Here is a 21,831-nt window from a genome sequence, read left to right as displayed (position 1 = left end):
TGTCTGCCTCTGTTACAGGTCCCTATAGGCTGGCAAGGTTCTCCGACAGGAATGATTGCCTTATCATCCACACATAACATTTCACAGTCCTTCTGCCACATGCAGGCATACTGTTTAATGTAGTTCCACTGTACTGCAACAAACTTTGAGTCTTGATGTCCCTTTCTTTTCACCCGAGACTGGACCATGAACTTGAGGTCAAACCTTCCTATGCACTGGAGAGCAGACATGGACCATGGATTCTTGGGTGTAAACTGCAGTCTTAGCCACTGTTGATGGGATTTTAGTTTCTGGTGGATGCCGCTTTTCCACTGTGTCACGTAAGTCCTCAACTGATATAGCAAAAGGTAAGTACAAGTACTCCCCATGTCTGCAATCGTTGACCTGAGCTGTGTATTCGTTAAAATACTTCTGTACTTCCTCCCAAAAGGGCTGGAATGAGGATTGTGGTTTGCCATTCAGCTTCCTTAAATCCATGATCAGGTCTGGGTCATCACCATCAAGGAGGAACAAGGATACTCTCTCATCAAGTAGGCCCTGTTCATCATCGTTTGCTGAACTCTTGTCATCTGTCAGAAACCGATACATTTCTCTCAGGAAGTAGCTGTTCACTTTGGCAGCATGTGCGTATTTGTTCAGGAATGCTTTTTGCATTGCTCTAGCGTGGTATGTTGGTATTTATTTTCTCAGTGTGGAGATGACAGAAGCTTGCCTGGTCTCATGAACGCCATTGCTATGTGAGGATACATTCCATATGAATGTCCGAGTGCCTAGGTAGTTACCACAGGCATACTTATACAAAGTGAAAGTCAATGGAAGTTTCAAGTTGTCAATCCATTTCCTTCTCTGGAATCTATCTTCAGGAGCAAAGTCCAGTAGAAAGAGGGGGTGGTATTGGGGCACTTTCTCCAAAGCTTGTAACAGAGTGCTGTACTGGGGTCTGACCGGTCTGCATGATGCTCTCACAGTGTAGCATAAAACATCAGGCTCTAGCGTATGTAGGGGAGCGGGCTGTTGGTGACGTCTGGTCATTGCTTGATTCACCTTCTCCAAGTGGGATGCATAACGCACCACATCTTCTCTGAGATCTAATGTGAACAAGGAATACAGGCAGTTTTATTTGAGAGGTTTAAAACATAAAGCTTACACTTACTTTTGAAAATAAACGTTTACAATTTCCTGAATAAATTGTGACATTTTACAATATCAGACACAGTATGTTTGACATGAATCTTAATTGATATAGAAAAATGACACAATGCGTTCATTAAAATACCTGTGATGTGATTCCGGTGTACCCAGGGCTGGGATATTGAGATAGAGAGCTGAATGCAATGATCCTGAAGCTGATCTTGACTTAGTTTTGGTGCCTTGTGTTGTGTTTCCTGGTATCTGTTGTAGGATCCAAGGCCTTATGGTAATTGCAGGAATCTGTCTGGTATGGCTAAGCCTCTCTCTTTGAACTCTCTCTTTTGATAATCGGGTAACGAATGCCCAGGCTATATGGACATGAAAAATAGGAGAAATATTACATTTCAGCCTGATTATTATTATTAATACACAAATTAACATGAATGAACATTATTCACATAGGATGCATAATAGGATGCAATATTCTATCATATTCAAAAATCATTGGGGAAAAAAGTAATGTATGAATGTATTATCAGTTCATTAATCTACTTAATTGTATAGCCTAACAAGGCTTTAACAAATTAAGACAATACAAATATAAAGGCATATCATAGACTACCCTTTCTATGAAAAAATGCTATTGTTAATAAAGGGCAATCATTCGAATTAGGTCAAATGAATGTAACACTGGAAAACGTGCAATCCAATCTCGTATTATTTAATGTGATGTATAGGGTAGACTAAACATTTTTCTATTTCAAGAATGGAGGATGCTCCAATAATAATTGTAATCAAATTAAAATGCTGATTTATAATAATGAGTACATCTCTATAACCTATAGGCGTTAACAAAATATTCATACAAATATGATTAGGCCTCTCATAGACTAGGCCTTGTAGAAAGAGGGTCAAACAAGTTAGATCTGCCAAATTAATGTAGCGTTGGAAAAAATATATACATCCAGCCATAGAGTATAGCCTATCATCATAAAAATTAAAAATGTCGTTTATAACATCGACAATTAGAAGCATCAATAGAGCAAGCTTGACTAAATTTGAGCCCAGTAACTTCGCTCACCGCATCCTCCTTCGATTGTCTCGTCTGGCTGCAACGAAGAGCCCCTACCTTGGAGACAGTTGATCACATCATTGTGGAGCTGCTGATCTGCACGAAGTGTGTACGTGCCACTGGCGATGTACTTTGCTGGACATGCTAGATGTTTTCGGCGGCTCATCATCACTTCAAATGCATTCCGTCTTGGTGTTATCGGGTGGCCTACTACTGGTAGTACCGGTAAAATGTAAGTTATGAATCGCAAATCACGATACAGCTGACACACTTCAATTTCATCAATAATTTTGACCTCAATTGGTTGTCTAAAATACTATCAGCTTGCACTGCATCTTTGCTGATGAATGCCCTGATCTCTGGCCAGTCAATTGGTTCAATTACATTTTTGTTTCGTCTATTAATCGCTTCTAATAGATCTGAAAATGATGCATTAACCAAATTGCATATTTGTATTAAAAAAAATGTATGCACTCACTCACTGTAAGTCGCTCTGGATAAGAGCGTCTGCTAAATGACTAAAATGTAAAATGTAAATGTAATTTAACCGACTGTTTGTTTATAATGAGGGACGTCCCACGTTTAACCTGGACACATACATTGTAGGAATTAGCGCTGGTTGCTGTCATGACTGCATGAGAAATTGAACATCTGCACATCGCCTACAGGTGCGAGCGTGTGTGTTTCACTGTCCAATCCGAGGCTCGAACATGATCTAAGCGCACGATCTGAGGCTGTTTGGTCTCTTGCGCATCAACTTGGGAAAGCCTCAAGCGAGAGCGGACAGTGCATTATAAACAAAGCGCCGCATATATTGACCAAAAAAGAAAACATCTGATTATTTTTATTTTTTGGTTGGGTGTGGAGAAAAATAAGGCGGGGCATCCGTTAAACAGTAATTCAACTTTGTCCGGCCTTACCATTGCAGCCACAGCCGTCTGCGTGCAGCCTGTAGCCGGCCTTGCAGCTGCACTCATAGCCCCCTGGGTAGTTCTTACAGAACTGACTGCAGCACGCCTCCCCACTCTCACACTCATCACTGTCTGGGGAGATACAACAAAAGATGATTGTTCATTTGGGCAGGCAACGGAAAACATTTCAAGACATTTTGCAACACAAATTGAAATGGATCATTTCAAGTCCAGGTAGTCCCTACCTATTTCAGAAAAAATATACATATATTTGGTGCTTAATGAACAAGACCCATATTTGATCTGTTGCTTCTATACTCATCGTAGAGACAGAGAATGACTATAACCAGGGGTTTTTCCTTACATTATGACCTGACCAGGAAAAACTCAGACAAGCTCTGACAATGATGACCCAACAGAGAGTACCAACCCACACAGGTCTTCCTGTCCTCAGCCAGTTGGTGTCCTTGGTTACAGGAGCAGAAGGGTCCGTTGGTGGTATGTTCACAGTGGTGGGAGCATCCTCCTTTGTTCTTCTCACAGCTGTTCACTATCTCCATCTCAATACCTGCAAATAGGAGGATACAACCAGTGAAGTGAAGGCTGGCACCCAACAACAGTATCTGTTTGCAATAAACCAAAACATTAGCCATATTTCACACATTAGCTTCACAAGAACATACTACAATTAGGGTCAGGGAGTTTTTCCTGATCGTGTCACCTGACCAGGACAAACTCCTGACCTTAGTTATAAGCCTACGATGAGGGACCCAGACTTCTTCTTGTTCAGAAAAAACTATTGGCCCTAACTATGATGTTACACAACTGTGCTTTTGCTGCTTTAGTTGAATTTACTGATTGTAAGTCGCTTTGGGTAAGAAGAGCATCATGTGTACTCACGGTAGCACTGTTTGCTGTCAGCGCCCAGCTCAAAGCCAGGGTTACACACACAGCTGAAGGAGCCCAGGGTGTTGACACAGCGATGGGTACACATAGCCTGGCTCGAGCTGCACTCATCTATGTCTACAAAGGATAGCATGATATACTGTAAATCAATAGGGCACAGTCACATAGCACAAGTAGAGATTATATTACAGGTATGATATGAGGCTATGAATATAAGATTATATTATTGATATGAGGCTATGAATATAAGCTAGGTACAACATGACTACTTCCTCTGTTTCCGAGGAGGGGAAAGTGCTTCAAGTGGAACAAAATAAATTGCATTTTGTTCCACTTGACTTGTGGGTCAGTGATCTGCTCTTGACCTTTCGTCATAGCAATGCTAAAGCACAGGCCAGGTGGTGGGCTGCTCTGGGTGATTATAAAGCATACCGCACACACACACACACACACACACACACACACACACACACACACACACACACACACACACACACACACACACACACACACACACACACACACACACACACACACACACAGACTGTTGTGTTTAATGAAGTTGCCTGAACCCTATAGCCTTCTAGCCACCCCATGTTATAGTAGTATCTTCCAGCCATAGAGTTAATCAGCTTTAGGCCTCCCACACACAGACAGCACAGATCCAGTCATGGCCCATACGGCCCCAGAGGGCCGGGTCATAAAGTCTCAGCTCTAATGGGCTGGGACAAAGGCAACTCTCTGATGAATGCCACCTTTGTTTTGTCCAGGCGCACTGATTTTGGAGAATAACAAACGTTTACATTAACGGAGTGTCAGTTAAAGCACCATTAAAACTCAATGTTCACATGTTGCTTTACACGAATGTGGAAACGTGAGAAAGTTCATGAGATGGATAGAGGTGATGGCTATGTTTTTCAGTGGCCAGTTCTCAATGAGGGCTTTAATGGACTAGGCTTGCTTTCTTAAGAGGGTTCAGGATGCTGGAGATTTATAGACAAGTTCGTAAAAGTCTCTTTCACTCTAGGACATTTCTGGGAAGGTATGTCTGCATGTAACAGCATATTGAAATATGAGAACCATAGTGTGTGTGTGTGTGTGTGTGTGTGTGTGTGTGTGTGTGTGTGTGTGTGTGTGTGTGTGTGTGTGTGTGTGTGTGTGTGTGTGTGTGTGTGCGTGCATGTCAGTGCATTTCCAGACATACATGTGCGTGTGCTCTTACCATCACAGCCCTGGCGGTCTCTGGCCAGTGTGTACCCAGGTCTGCAGCTGCACTCTGCTTGACCCTCCATAGAACGACACAGCTGGGCACAGCCTCCATTCCTGTCCACACAGGGGTCCCTCACTGACAGAAAGACAGACAGGCAGGCAGGCAGGCAGGCAGACAGACAGACAGACAGACAGACAGACAGACAGACAGACAGACAGACAGACAGACAGACAGACAGACAGACAGCAGAAAGACAGACAGACCAGAGTCAGCACAGCATGTGACTTTATGACCTTCATGTAACTCAGTGTCAATTCACTGAGACAGTTTTACTTAGTAATATCCTGGCACGCCAAAACCTTTATATGTAACTCTTTGCTCTCCATTCTAACATAAAGTGACTATTGTTGTAAACTGTAGGGAAGTCAGAGCACCATATCCAATGTAGTCATTGGGGCGGCAGGTAGCTTAGTGGTTAAGAGCGTTGTGCCAGTAACCGAAAGGTCGCTGTTTCTAATCCCGAGCAGACTAGGTGAAAAATCTGTCGATGTGCCCTTGAGCAAGGCACTTAACCCTAATTTCTCCTGTAAGTCGCTCTGGATAAGAGCGTCTGCTAAATGACTAAAAATAAAAAATACAAATAGTCAGAACTCACACTCGCAGTGCTTCCCATCCCTCTTCAGCTGGTAGTTGCTACGACACTCGCACTTGTAGTGGTCGTTGCCCATGTCCACACACTTGTGTTCACAGCCGCCATTCTTCACCGAGCAGGAGTTCACAGCTTCATAGTTGGGACAGACAGAAAGACAGACACAAGAAATGAACAACTTCACACATGACAGACACATGATTAGAGAAAATAGAATCTGTGTGCAAATGAAGTGATGTGGCAACTGTCAGGAGAGAAGTATTCAACAGCAGGGTGAGGCAGTTACATAAGTAGGATCTTAATTTGATCACTCTTTTGTTGCTGAGAATTTTCCTGCTCAGTAGGAAAAGCAAACTTTTAGTGTATTTTGAGTTTTAAAAAGGTTTCTAAAGTTTGACATTTTAGACTTGATTTGCCCCAACGAAGAATGTATCAACCCCTACAAAAATGTCCATGAATTATAATCCACATAATAATTATCATTTCCTGTTACTACAGGATTATTTTCATGCTGCAGCAAACTAGCTCAAATTAAGATCCTATATCTGTACTTCCGCTAATGTTGTCTTTGATCACCATTTGGTGAGTAAACGAGTAACCCTTCCTGTCACTAAAGTATGAATCCAAAGAAGGAAGAGCCATATTGTGGGCTACAACACTGTTGGACCAGCACCGTCTATTCACACCGCCATAGTGGGAACTTGTGATTACAGAAAGCTCTGGAAATTGGAAAATTATGGTTCCAGGTTCCAGCTTCTCCAGAGGGTGCCCCTGGTTGGGTTCTAATGATCTTTCCATCCCTGTGTATCCCTCTTATGATTTACTCCTGTGCTGAATAAGGAAGTCAGTGCTGGGCCTTTAGGGTGCCTTAAAGACAGACCTGATATCACAGACGGCCTGTAAAACCAGAGGGGGAAAGGTTTGCTTTAACTGTGATGACTTCAGCAGATGCAATTAGGAAGCCAAGCAGAGACACCTCCCCTCGCATCCCCCTCATCCCTCAACCACCACCCACCAATCTTGAGTCTACACACTGAGGGCTGAAGACGACAGTGAACTTTGTCTTCACTAACACTAATGCTCCAACACAAGTGATATTTGTTCAGGTTTTATTGATGATAGGAATTGAAGATCACTTGTGAGAGCAGCAAATAGTGAGTGTGCATTACGTTTTTTCTACAGGTCTTTTTTTGTCCAGCTCCTGTGCCAATGTTGGGAATCTAAAACCTTCTCTTGTCCTCCTCCTCAAGTTATTGATGTAGAGCCCCTCACTACAGACCAACTGGTAGTCGTGTGGTAGAGTGTCTGTGTTCTCTCACGTTGGAACTGTGTGTTGGCGACAAAAAACAGAGACAAATACTCCTTTGGTGGAAGTGTGAATCGCGGTCCATTCTCCTGGAGTTTCAAAGGCAGCACCAGATGTTAGCTTTGTTAGCTATGCAGGCGCAAACCAAAAAGTAGCGTCATTGGAAATGGCAAGAAGCAAAACCTAATAAAATGAATTAGGTAGTAAGTTACGGAACAGATCATGGAAAATGTGTGGGGGAGATTGTTTGGTGAACTGTGCTTGTGTAATGAGTAACCTTGACTGAGACCTGAATATTGGAGTATTAGCTCTCAATGCGTAAACCAATGCCTTTAGCTCAGAGGGCTAACATAATCTTGAGTTGTGCTGATGACCGGGATCGAATCCGGTCTCACATGGCCACTACTCACCAATGCAGGTCCTTCCATCAGTGTGCATGCGGAAGCCCTGGCTGCACTCACAGTGGTAGGAGCCTTCCATGTTCACACAGGTCTGCTGGCAGCCGCCATTCAGCTCCTCACACTCATTCACATCTACAGAGGCAACAGATGGACAGACAATCAAACCTGGGTTCATAAAATATTTGAAATTGTTCAAACTTTGAGCATCTGCTTGAGCATGAATGGAGTGCCAGATGGGCGGAGTTTGCAGTTTTGGTTGTATTCCATTGGTTCCCTTGAGCCAGGCAAGCTGAAAAAAAGGTTTTTGAATGATTTCACATACTATTTGAACCCAGGTCTGCAGGCAATATTCTCAGACACTCTCATAGCAAGAGTGCTGCAGAACAAGTCCATTTTGATAGGAGAAGGTTGTGCCAGTGTTTTCCCTGTATCGGCACTGAAGAACAGTGAGGTGTTTTTGATGGAGTTTGAAGGAATGCTTTATAATGATGGAATAATACACAAACCTTTAGACAACATTTGTGACTTGAGCACTCTAACAGACATGAACCCAAACAGGCCACATTCATTAGGAGACTAATATTTGTGTTACAGTTTATGCATCCCAAATGGCATCATATTCCCTATATAGCGCACTACTTTTGACCAGAGCTCTAGCATTGAGGAGTACACCACATCAGTCACTGGCTTCATCAGTAAGTGCATCGATGACGTTGTCCCCACAGTGACCGTACGTACATACACCAACCAGAAGCCATGGATTACAGGCAACATCCGCACTGAGCTAAAGGGTAGAGCTGCCACCTTCAAGGAGCGGGACTCTAACCTGGATGCTTATAAGAAATCCTGCTATGCCCTCCGACGAGCCATCAAACAGGCAAAAAGTCAATACAGGACTAAGATTGAATCGTACTACACTGGCTCTGACGCTCGTCGGATGTGGCAGGGCTTAAAAACTATTACAGACTACAAAGGGAAGCACAGCCGCGAGCTGCCCAGTGACACAAGCCTAACAGACGAGCTAAATCACTTCTATGCTCACTTCGAGGCTAGCAACACTGAAGCATGCATGAGAGCATCAGCTGTTCCGGATGACTATGTGATCAAGCTCTCTGTAGCCGATGTGAGTAAGACCTTTAAACAGGTCAACATTCACAAGGCCGCAGGGCCAGACAGATTACCAGGACGTGTACTCCGAGCATGTGCTGACCAACTGGCAAGTGTCTTCACTGACATTTTCAACATGTCCCTGACTGAGTCTGTAATACCAACATGTTTCAAGCAGACCACCATTGTCCCCGTGCCCAAGGACTCTAAGATAACCTGCCTAAATGACTACTGACCCCTAGCACTGACGTCTGTAGCCATGAAGTGTTTTGAAAGGCTGGTCATGGCTCACATCAACACCATTATCCCAGAAACCCTAGACCCACCATAATTTGCATACCGCCCCAACAGATCCACAGATGATGCAATCTCTATTGCACTCCACACTGCCCTTTCCCACCTGGACAGGAGGAACACCTACGTGAGAATGCTATTCATTGACTACAGCTCAGCATTCAACACCATAGTGCCCTCAAAGCTCATCACTAAGCTAAGGATCCTGGGACTAAACACCTCCCTCTGCAACTGGATCCTGGACTTCCTGACGGGCCACCCCCAGGTGGTAAGGGTAGGTAACAACACATCTGCCACACTGATCCTCAACACGGGGGCCCCTCAGGGGTGCATGCTCAGTCCCCTCCTGTACTCTCTGTTCACCCATGACTGCATGGCCAGGCACGACTCCAACACCATCATTAAGTTTGCCGACGACACAACAGTGGTAGGCCTGATCACCGACAACGATGAGACAGCCTATAGGGAGGAGGTCAGAGACCTGGCCGTGTGGTGCCAGGATAACAACCTCTCCCTCAACGTGACCAAGACAAAGGAGATGATTGTGGACTACAGGAAAAAAAAGAGGACTGATCACGCCCCCATTCTCATCGACGGGGCTGTAGTGGAACAGGTTGAGAGCTTCAAGTTCCTTGGTGTCCACATCACCAACGAACTATCATGGTCCAAACACACCAAGACAGTCGTGAAGAAGAGGGCACGACAAAGCCTATTCCCCCTCAGGAGACTGAAAAGATTTGGCATGGGTCCTCAGATCCTCAAAAAATTCTACAGCTGCACCATCGAGAGCATCCTGACTGGTTGAATCACCGCCTGGTATGGCAACTGCTTGGCCTCCGACCGCAAGGCACTACAGAGGGTAGTGCGTACGGCCCAGTACATCACTGGGGCCAAGCTTCCTGCCATCCAGGACCTCTATACCAGGCAGTGTCAGAGGAAGGCCCTCAAAATTGTCAAAGACTCCAGCCACCCTAGTCATAGACTGTTCTCTCTGCTACCGCACGGCAAGCGGTACCGGAGTGCCAAGTCTAGGTCCAAAAGACTTCTCAACAGCTTCTACCCCCAAGCCATAAGACTCCTGAATAGCTAATCATGGCTACCCAGACTATTTGCACTGCCCCCCCACCCCATCTTTTTACGCTGCTGCTACTCTGTTAATTATTTATGCATAGTCACTTTAAGTCTACCCACATGTACATATTACTTCAACTACCTCTACTAGCCGGTGCCCCTGCACATTGACTCTGTACCGGTACCCCCCTGTATATATAGCCTCCCTACTGTTATTATATTTTACTTCTACTCTTTTTTTCTCAACACTTTTTTGTTGTTTTATTCTACTTTTTTATTAAAAATAAATGCACTGTTGGTTAAGGGCTGTAAGTAAGCATTTCACTGTAATGTCTGCACCTGTTGTATTCGGCGCATGTGGCCAATAAAAATTGATTTGATTTGATTTGATTTGAAGAGGGCACGACAAAGCCTATTCCCCCTCAGGAGACTGAAACGATTTGGCATGGGTCCTCAGATCCTCAAAAAGTTATACAGCTGCACCATCGAGAGCATCCTGACTGGTTGCATCACTGCCTGGTATGGCAACTGCTCGGCCTCTGACCGAAAGGCACTACAGAGGGTAGTGCGTACGGCCCAGTACATCACTGGGGCCAAGCTTCCTGCCGTCCAGGACCTCTATACCAGGCGGTGTCAGAGGAAGGCCCTAGAAATTATCAAAGACTCCAGCCACCCTAGTCATAGACTGTTCTCTCTGCTACCGCACGGCAAGCGGTACCGGAGTGCCAAGTCTAGGTCCAAAAGGCTTCTTGACAGCTTCTACCCCCAAGCCTTAAGACTCCCGAACAGCTAATCATGGCTACCCAGACTATTTGCATTGCCCCCCCCCCCCCCCCCCACCCCACCCCAACCCCCTCTTTTACGCTGCTGCTACACTGTTTATTATCTATGCATAGTCACTTTAACTCTACCCACATGTACATATTACCTCAATTAGCTCGACTAACCGGTGCCCCCGCACATTGACTCTGTACCGGTACCCCGTGTATATAACCTCCCTACTGTTATTTTATTTTACTGCTGCTCTTTAATTATTTGCTATTTTAATTTTTTTCTTAAACTGCATTGTTGGTTATGGGCTTGTAAGTAAGCATTTCACTGTAATGTCTACACCTGTTGTATTTTGCGCATGTGGCAAATACAATTTGATTTGATTTGATTCTATGGGGCCCGGTCAAAAGTAGTGCACTAAATAGAGAATAGGATGCTATTTGGGATGTAGTCTTTTCATGGGTGTTCCAGAGGAGAGTGTTAAGGCCGAAGTTATAGGGATGCTTGTCATGACCCATGACCGTGTCACACTTAGGAATGCAGTAAAAAGTTTCGGCACTGAAGTTCTCTTTTGTTTGACATCAATCTCTGTTAAGCATAGTTGGTCGCTGATGCAATAAGAAGGTTGGCTTGATGATGGAAGTGATGACTTCACGAGAGACTGTTTTAGGAACACAATGTTTATGACCCCTTTATAGACTAACACACCACTTTAATACAAATAAATCAACCATTAATATTGAATCACCAATTGGACACACATTCTCTTCATCAGTGGAAGTTCGCGTACAACGCTTTGCTGTTAACTGTAATGACTAGGACCAGGAGTATGTTCTGACCACATGACCTGATTAGGAAAAACTCATGGGCCCTACTTATAGCCCTATAATTGGAGTCCAGAGTTCTTCCTGGTCAGGTCATGTGGTCAGGAATTCCTCTGGCCCTAGTAATGACGATTCACCACTGACAACACAGGTTGTCCACTATGCAGCAGACCTGAGTGTTTAGGACCATTCCAGAACCATTCACATGTGGTACATCTAGGCATATGTTCCATGTTGTTCCATGTTCCAGGGAGCAAAGGCATGATGAGAAGAAAACATACCTGAGTGCTCCTCCAAGGACAGTCAATGTTTACTACCCATCTGGAGAACACAAAATGTATGCACACATGACTGTAAGTCGCTTTGGATAAAAGCGTCTGCTAAATGGCATATTATTATTATTATTAACACAGTCGAGCTGTTTCAACTACTTTCTGGTTCCTGCTAATCCTCATAATGAACTAAATACTACTTTAATTAGGTAACCTCCACTAGAAGAGGCTAAGAGGGTGTCACGATCGTTGGTTAGAGATGACCAAGGCGCAGCGTTGAAAGTGAACATATCCTTTATTTATACAGATCACACGATCAAAACAATAAACGATAACGTGACGTCTACGGTTTAACACGAACCGAAATGAACAAAAACCCACAACACTAAGGTGAACACTGACAGTTTAAATATGGCTCCCAATCAGAGATAACGAGCCGACAGCTGACACTCGTTACCACTGATTGGGAGTCACACGACCAAACAATGAAACACAACCAAATACAACACAACCAAATGAACACACCCTGGCTCAAAATACACAGTCCCGGAGCCAGAGCGTGACAGAGGGGGTCAAAGAGGAGGGCTGTCTGCCGTATAAGGAGCCTTTTCATAACCGGCGCATAGATGAATGTGATCAGGTTCAAAGACTGAAAATTCACATGCCAATCCATCTAGACCAATCCGCTGCCTCGCTGAGTGAGGATAAAGGATATTCCAGCATCCCCTGTGGTGGATGACATATTCAGGGAAAATCCTAAACTATTTTTCTAAACCCTGTTCTTTTTTTCAAAAGACAGCCTTTTTTCTTTAGTGGATGTTTCTCAATACCTGAATGGTAATAGATGCAGCTAAGGTTCGTCGTGTGAGAGGACTTCAGCAGGATACAAAGGACATCTTTCATTCAGCCGTGAGGCTGAGACTCTGGGAGTTGGGTTGGGGGTTGAATGTTGTCTGAATGTTATTGTGTGTCAATCTTGACCTGAGCAGAAGAGGCTGGGTCTGCAGGAGAGGCTGACACCCACGTCTGTCTCAATGGTTGCCTAACAGCTGTTTGGGGAGATGTCCGCCCATCCCCCGCCTCTCAACTCCCAACCTCCACTCCTAGGTTTAACACCATCCTATGTGGAGGGTCGCAGACAGAAACATTTAGCCCTGGCATGCTCTGTTCCAGAATCAAAAAGCTGTTACAGAGCACACTAGCCCTGGAACATGGCTCCTACAGACTCCTACATCATTTCTGAGATGTCTTCAGTTTATCTCTTCACTGGTGTACAGTGCTTAAACCCTCACTAGCTAGTGACAACGTCCCGTGTCAGGGGTCAAATGCTAGGGGCACCTGTTGACACATGCACCCCCTCAGAGCAACTGGGCCTTAGCACTGTCAGCTAACTCAGCCAACTCAGCATGTTTCTGTCAGAACAAACAGGCAGGGTTTTGATTTTACGGGTTGACCATGCCTGTACAGATTGTGTTCCCTGTGTGTGTGTGGTCTGCTAAGCTCTTTTGTGTCTCTGTCTCTTCCTGTGTCTCTGTCTGAAGTGGAGAAAACAGCACAATACAGAGCCTGCAAGAGGACATTTGTGGATGACCTACTCCCGATCCTCAAGGAGCTTAAGGTTTAAGTCTTTCTTTGCCCCCCACCCAGGAGGCCCAGCTCGCCCTCTTTCTCACCCTGACAGGCCTTGCCGTCCGGGCCCAGTCGACTGCCCTCGGGGCACTTGCAGTAGAAGCTTCCAATGGTGTTGCAGCAATGTCCCTCACAGCCACCGTTAGCAGTCGAGCACTCGTTGACATCTGGGAAAGAAGGAAAGACAGAACCTCAGTTTTCATAGCCTACAAACTGCACAGTCAGCAAAACTGAACCCAAATCCATTGTACACTGTGGCGCTTTGGAGCTTCTCCTTCTTTGGTTGAATCATTCCCCTCTGTTTTGTAAGACGTTTCTCTCTCAAGCATAAAGGATGTCTCTCCAAACATTCAGTGAGTCCATTTTCTCCCCCTCACTTTGTAGACGTCCCAGCTGTCCAACAAAGGGCCATCTTTAAGACAGACCCAGTAGTGCTTTGATGACCCTGTTTCTAGAGAGAAAACTAAATGTCCTAACCTTAGTCCTGTTGTTCATCTACTGGGGCCAATGTAGCTGGAAGCTCGGCATAAGGCACAGGAGAAGCTAGCTAGCTACACAATATAGTTTACATATGCAATACACTTTGGTTAGGAAGAGCCCGACAAACTCATGTTTTGAGGTTCAGAGTCAGTGTAAAACAGGTTGAAGCAAAAGGTTAAAGCAAATGCATTCTCTTTTCATCACTCCACAGACAGATGCTTTTACTTAAATTGCGGTCATTACTTTGCATGTGAATGTAAACAGGTATTTCCAATTAAATTACAATGTTGACAGAGTCAGTCAGGCATGAGAACTGTTTTCATGCTCTTCACATTGTCTCGCTTTATTTTTCTTTAATGGTTTCCAGCTTGTTGCTGCCTGGTTGTTTACCCCTTGTTCTCTTGCATTGATACTTCAGGCTCTGTGGTGCTGGTATAATGACTCCTATCAGCTCCTTTTTACAGTGAGTTTGTGCATGGAGTGTGGAATGTCTTTAAAGGAGATATCATTCAACACAATAAACAGCTAATAAGATCAAGCTGTGTCAATCAACCACACACAACATTATTTTCTCATTCAGATATTTGAGCTTGCTCCATTTCAAACCCAAATGTGCATAGAGTAATGTTATGAGAAGTGTTCCTCTGGTGGGTCATATCTTATGGTGGAGGAAGACGTTTGACATTCTGTCCCTGTCTGTTTGCTAATGATTTACTGTGGACCTGTGGCTATAAATATACTAATGGTGCCATTGACCCTTAAATTACAGAACATTTCACAAGCAGAGTTCCCCAAAACTTTCAGTGTGACATCTTGAGAGAGTGAGAGAGAGTGAGAAAGAGAGAGTGAGAGAGAGAGTGAGAGAGTGAGAAAGAGAGAAGGAGAGAGAGAGAGAGAGAGAGAGAGAGAGAGAGAGAGAGAGAGAGAAGGAGAGAGAGAGAGAGAGAAAGAGTGAGAGAGAGAGAGAGAGAGAGAGAGAGAGAAGGAGAGAGAGAGAGAGAGTGAGAGAGTGAGAGAGAGAGAGAGCGAGGGATAAGGAGTGGAGTTAGCAGGCTTTTACAACCATTTGGCTCTTTTTTGTTTGTGTAGATTGAGACCACATGACAAATCAGGGTCTCCCCATAGCAACACTGTGTATGTTGGAGCACAGATAATTACTGAGCGCAGTCTTAACTCCCTAACCACATTGCTGCCTGTGGCTCTTCTCTTTCCTATCCGAGGGAAGCAGGAAGCACACCACATTATTACCGTAACCGTATAATAATTATGGTCATTAATGTTTGTTTAGGCCTTGCAGGGGAGACGTTGACAATAAGGAAGTCTCCTTTTAATCCCCCTTTGAACTTCTAAAGCAAAGGGAAATCTAAAGAACACACAGCAAAAGAGAAGAGTAATACAACAGAGAGCACTGAAAGACATACAAATGCTCTAAAAACATTACAAATAAGCAGGCTGAGAGCTTGCCAATCTGCTCCTGTTGAAGTGCTCAGTGAGTTTTCACACACACACGTGCATGCTCACACACACGTGCACACACACACACACATGCATGCTCACACACACACACACACACACACACACACACACACACACACACTGTCCATGAGCCTCTGTGGCCTAGCGCGGAGGGAAGACATCCATCCAACAAGACAAACTGTACAAGAATTCTAAACAGACATTAGAATGACACAGTTCCTCCAACTCCGATAGAACACACACACACACACACACACACACACACAGCCACCAGAGCCCCTGTGCTGCTGTACAGAGACACTATCTATAAAACAGCAAATGGTGTTTTATGTCTCTACGAAGTGTTGTTGGTCATGTCAGAGTTTGGTAGCTGGCCATGTCATTATCATTGCACAAATATTATAGGCTGCCATACAGAAGACACACAGCAGCACAGCCGTTAACTGTAATCAGTAGCAGGTGAGAGCAGCAGACAGACTGTAGCTAGTGTCACGACTTCCTCCGAAGCTGCCACCTCTCCTTGTTCGGGCAGGCTTTGGTGTTCATCGTCACCGGCCTTCTAGCCACTGCCATTCCTCATCTCATCATTCCATTTGTTTTGTCTTGTTTATTACGCACACCTGGTTCATATCCCCTCATCAGTACCTGTATAAGTGTTCCCTCTGCCCCCTTGTCTTTGTGTGTGATTGTTTATTGTGGAGGATAGTGAAGCTCGGTGGAGCTCCGTGTATTTTGTATCGCCGGGATATTTCCCAGAGTGCCTTGTATTTTCCAGTGCGCCTATTTTGCGCACTAGAGTGTTTGACGCATTTCTGCGTAACTCTGTATTTGCGGAATAAAGCCTGTTATTCTGTGATTTACCCTCCTGCGCCTGACTCCTTCGACATCACCTCATCACATCACACACATGACATGGAGTCAGCAGGAGAGGAGCACATGCCTGGAGTCGTGGCACAGGTCCGGGAGCATTTGACGATGCTAGCCAGCTTGGGAGAAGCGATGGATCGGGTTATACTGGAGTTATACTATTTGAACATCAGCTCGCCTCCATCGGAGCGGGAGAAGGTGTCCGCCCTCGTCTCCTGCCTCTCGGGGAAAGCCCTGGAGTGGGCCAACGTGGTCTGAAGTGAAGGAGGAGCCATTCTTTTGGGTCTGGAGGCGGCAGGGAGGGCACTCTCGTGTCACACCAGGTATCGAACACCCACACTCGTTCAGAGCCCTCTGCTGCGCACTGTACCCTACACATCCACTTTCCTGATTACACAGTAGTTCCCCAGTGTAAGGCGCTGGTCGATTCAGGCGCAGCTGGGAACTTTATGGACAGGTCATTTGCACATAGTCTAGGCATTACATTGGTTCCCCTATCCATTCCAATCCCCATCGCTGACCGCCAGACAGTCGACCATTAGGGTCCGGGTTCGTTAGGGAAGTTACAGCACCAGTCACTATGGTTACGCACGAAACCCATAGAGAGCAAGTCACCTTTTTTATTATTGAGTCTCCTGATTTCCCTGTTGTGTTAGGTCTTCCCTGGTTAGCACTACACAACTCCACCTTTTCATGGCCGCAGAGGGTTCTCACAGGGACGTCGCGAGAGTGTCAGGGTATGTGTCTCGGTGTTTCCGTTGGTGCAACCACGGTGGAAAGTCCAGACACTACCTCCACCGTGCGCATTCCCTCCGAATACCTCGATTTGGCGCACGCGTTTTCCAAAAACGCAGGCCACCAAATTACCACCTCATCGGGTGGGGGATTGCGTGATAAACCTCCGGGTAGACGCTGTGCCTCCCAGGAGTCATGTGTATCCCCTGTCGCAGGCTGAAACGGAGGCGATGGAGACATACGTCTCCGAGTCCCTGCGCCAGGGGTTCATACGTCCCTCCACTTCACCCGCCTTCTCAAGTTTATTTTTTGTGAAGAAAGACGGAGGTCTGCGCCCTTGCATTGATTACCGAGCACTGAACAAGGGGACAATATGTTATAGTTATCCTCTACCCCTCATTCCATCTGTGATCGAGTCAATGCATGGGGCGCGCTTCTTCACAAAATTAGATCTCCGGAGTGCGTACAACCTGGTGCGCGTCCGAGAAGGGGACGAGTGGAAGACAGCATTCAGCATAACCACGGGGCATTATGAATACCTGGTGATGCCGTACAGTTTGATGAATGCTCCATCAGTCTACCAGTCCATTGTGAACGAGGTGTTTCGGGACATGCTTGGTCGCGGTGTAGTGGTCTACATCGATGACATTCTGGTGTATTCTGCTATGTGCACCGAGCATGTGTCCCTGGTTCGCAAAGAACTGGCATGACTGTTGGAACATGACCATTATGCCAAGGCAGCAACCTTTCCAACAGTCATGCCAGTTCTTTGCGAACCAGGGACACATGCTCGGGGCCAGACGCTCTTATCCAGAGCAACTTACAATTAGTGAGTGCATACATTTTCATACTGGCCCCCCGTGGGAATTGAACCCACAACCCTGGCGTTGCAAGCGCCATGCTCTACCAACTGAGCTACACGGGGGGCTGTATAAGTGTTCCCTCTGCCCCTTTGTCTTTGAGTGTGATTGTTTATTGTGGAGGATAGTGAAGCTCGGTGGAGCTCCGTGTATTTTGTATCGCCGTGATATTTCCCCATGTGCCTTATATTTTCCAGTGTGCCTGTTTTGCGCACTAGAGTGTTTGACGCATTTCTGCGTAACTCTGTATTTGCGGAATAAAGCCTGTTATTCTGTGATTTTACCCTCCTGCGCCTGACTCTTTCGACATCACCTCATCACAGCTAGACATAGACAGATAGAGACAGATACTGGAACTAAGTCACTGCTACAGGCAGAGGGGGACAGAAGGACAGGAAGGAAGAAGAAACAAGACAGTGAGATAAATCGAGGGAGGGAGAGATGAAGAGAAGCAGAAGGGACATACGGATGGAGAGAAAACAGTAGTGAGAGAGATGGGGGCAGAGGGATAGGAGAACCAAAATATGTTTTTTTGACTGACCCAGCAGAGATCATATGTAGCAATCCCTTATGGGTTGAGAGTGCCCTTACTGCATAGAATTAAGGACTGGTGTGCTCAACTGAATTCTTTGCATAGAAGCAGTCTCTTTGGCTGCAAGGTTAGAAGTTCATAACATAGCCTAAAACCAACTAACACTGATTAAGGCTGTTGCTGAAACACGTCTTTTCATCTCGACTCCTAAAAATGAATGAAATCGTTCACGCCTTTTTCCAAAGAGTGTGGCTAGCCATGTGAGACTCATCAGGACTATTTTCCACTGCTGTGATTAGGTCATGTCTGAGCAGCACCTGAGAAACATTGCTTACAAACACGTAATGGATGAGATGTGCAGGAAGTGTGTTTGACTGGGTAGTACTGACTATGACAGGAATGTTGTATCCCTGTTGGTGGGTTGATCTCTATTCTCAAGTCATTTGATCAGTGCTTTCACATTCATTTCTCTACATGCAAATAAACATTGACTCCATTGAGAATAAATATATTTGCAATGATAATGACATGGCCAGCTACCAAATTGTGTTTATGATATGCTTTTGGTGTAACATGATACTCTATTGCAGGGTTTAATCAAAGCTTGATGACTAATTGGTTATTTGAATCAGCTGTGTAGTGCTAGGGCAAAAAACAAAATGTTCACCCAGGGGGGGCCTCAGGACCGAGTTTGGGAAACCCTGCTCTATTGCATAACACAAAAATAATACCCAACAGCTCTTGAACGGGTTGAAAATGTGTATGTCCGCGCGGCCTCAGAAACCAAGGATGGGTCGCCATATTGTCATCCCAGGCCACACCCACACTTGGTTTCTAAGGACAAGCAGGGTCACCTGGAAGAGAGAGAACGAAAGGAAAAGGTACCCTTGTTACCCCTCCTACTTCAACCCTGCCCTACACCACCTCACCAGAAACTGATCGACCCCTAGCCTCTACCCCATTGGCACTAGATCTGAGAGGATTGGATAGGTGTATCCAAGAGGCAAGAGGAAAGGTGGAGCTATTCCTTCCAAACTATCCGATCTTTTCAGATATACAGTACTTTAATTGTCTAGGGATAGTGGTTGATTAGGAGCTCAATATTTGAGAGTGAAAGTAGTAGGACCTCCCACCCCAACACTGCCCTATACACCACCTCAACACACGCTGCTCAACACACTGCTCAACACATACCACTCAATACACACTGCTCAACACACTGCTCAAAACACACTCCCTCAACAAACACTACCTCAACACACACTACCTCAACCAACACTACCTCAACACACACTCCCTCAACAAACACTACCTCAACACACACTCCCTCAACAAACACTACCTCAACACACACTACCTCAACCAACACTACCTCAACAAACACTGCTCAACACATACTGCTCAACCCAACGTTGGTTCAGCACATTCTTTCTCAGCAAGCGTTATGTAAGGAGCCCTGCCGCCCAGTGCCCCACCCAGCTTCCCTGCTCTTTTCATTAACTCATTGGGAGGTCACATCAACACCTGACCCTGTGACCCCATCCTCCAGAGATGCCCACTTTGTTCCCATTGGGACTGCAGACACTAATGAGCTCTCAATAACAGGTCCCCATCATTAATCATTATTCTCCAAGAGCCAGGAGCAGGAATAATCTAGTTGGCAGATGTCCTGCACGCTCAATTAGCATGTGCTGCAGCAGGGGGAGAGGAGAAGACCATAGGAGAGGACAGTGGTGGTAGGCAAGAAGTCAGGAAGTTATCCATTGTCTCAAGCAGGAAGAGGTGACTAGTAATAGCAAAGACGGAAGAGGACACCTCATTCGCTGTTTTTTTCTGGTTCAATAAAAGTCAATGAACTAAGTAGACCAGACCCAGCTGCTATTGTTGCATTGTTGTCTATGGGAGACACACCCAGTTAAGTAGACCGGAACCAACTATTTATTTTCAATGGTAAACTGAGTGAACTATCTTCATTTATCTACCATCTTTGGTAATAGCCAGCAGGCATGTGTTGATGGACTATCTGCATTGACCCTTTTTGCACCATCTCTTTTGACTCATCACTTACGCATGTTGCTCCTACTGTCTATTATCTATCCTGCTGCCTAGTCACTTTATCCCTACCTTTATGCACATATCTACCTCAATTACCTCGTACCCCTGCACATTGACTCAGTACTGGTACCCTGTGTATATAGCCAAGTTATCGTTACTCATTGTGTATTTATTCCTGGTGTTATTTTTCTATTATTTCTCTTGTTTTCTCTCATTGTTGGGAAGGGCCCGTAAGTAAGCATTTCACCTGTTGTTTACAAAGCATGTGACAAATAAAATGGGATTTAATTTGATTTGGAGGGTTAGCATTTCCCATGCACAAGATGATGAGGACCCAATTATGACCCAACAATGACCCAAATAATGACCCAACAATGACCCAAATAATAACCCAACAATTACCCAAATAATGACCCAAATAATGACCCAACAATGACCCAAATAATAACCCAACAATTACCCAAATAATGACCCAAATAATGACCCAACAATGACCCAGATAATGACTTAAATAATGACCCAACAATGACCCAAATAATGACCCAACAATGACCCAAATAATGACACTAGCAAGCTGTTGCATATGAACAGCTGCAGTTGACAGTTTCTTGATAGTTTGAGCATCTATAGATCAATTTGAAGAATTCAATGAAATGTGCAGCCAAAAATGTCTGTAGTCTACTATGTGGTCCTCTGTAGCTCAGCTGGTAGAGCACGGCGCTTGTAACGCCAGGGTAGTGGGTTCGATCCCCAGGACCACCCATACACAAAAAAAATTATGCACGCATGACTGTAAGTTGCTTTGGATAAAAGCGTCTGCTAAATGGCATATTATTATTATGTAGCTATTGTAAGTGTGGTGACGAGTGGCTTTTATTTAAGTCTACCTCAGATTTATAGTACAGTAATTATCAGTCTGATTCCTCTGGACCAGAAAGTGAGTTTTTGAAAGAGGTCAGTAAAACAAGCAGCTGTTAGTTTAAGTCCAATATCAACACATTGGTTAATGTAATCAGTGCAATGTGCCGCGAGGCCTCATAATACATGGTGTCATTTTCAAATAGAGTTGGACTGAATGATACTCAGGTGGGCGAACGCTTAAAAAAACACCCATATTAAGTGCTAAGAAAAATAAATTCCCATACATAAATTGTATTATGAATGACTCCATAGAGTACAAGTGAAACAATTTGCTTTGAGGCATATTTGAGGCAGTCTATTAGTGTGGTGCTTTGAGGCAGTCTATTAGTGAGGTGAAGTATTTGGATCTGA

General features: G+C 44.9%; 1 protein-coding gene across 1 annotated transcript in view; it reads right to left on the bottom strand.

The window, feature by feature from the left end:
* The window catches only part of LOC311105763 (multiple epidermal growth factor-like domains protein 6), a gene marked incomplete at its 3' end in the record, with an annotated part of 110,716 nt that overhangs the window by 61,399 nt on the left and 27,486 nt on the right, over positions 1–21,831 (bottom strand). The window contains exons 5-11 of the mRNA XM_084147970.1: positions 13,599–13,721; positions 7,596–7,718; positions 5,886–6,011; positions 5,243–5,365; positions 4,015–4,137; positions 3,545–3,682; positions 3,124–3,246 (exon numbers count right to left, since the gene is read on the bottom strand). Coding sequence (XP_084004096.1) covers positions 3,124–3,246; positions 3,545–3,682; positions 4,015–4,137; positions 5,243–5,365; positions 5,886–6,011; positions 7,596–7,718; positions 13,599–13,721 — 879 coding nt within the window. The remainder of the gene's footprint in view (positions 1–3,123; positions 3,247–3,544; positions 3,683–4,014; positions 4,138–5,242; positions 5,366–5,885; positions 6,012–7,595; positions 7,719–13,598; positions 13,722–21,831) is intronic.

This window comes from Coregonus lavaretus, assembly GCF_964263955.1.
Source record: "Coregonus lavaretus genome assembly, chromosome: 30".
Classification (NCBI taxonomy): domain Eukaryota; kingdom Metazoa; phylum Chordata; class Actinopteri; order Salmoniformes; family Salmonidae; genus Coregonus; species Coregonus lavaretus.
Note: the sequence above shows the minus strand (reverse complement) of the source record. Positions and strands in the feature narration are given on the sequence as shown.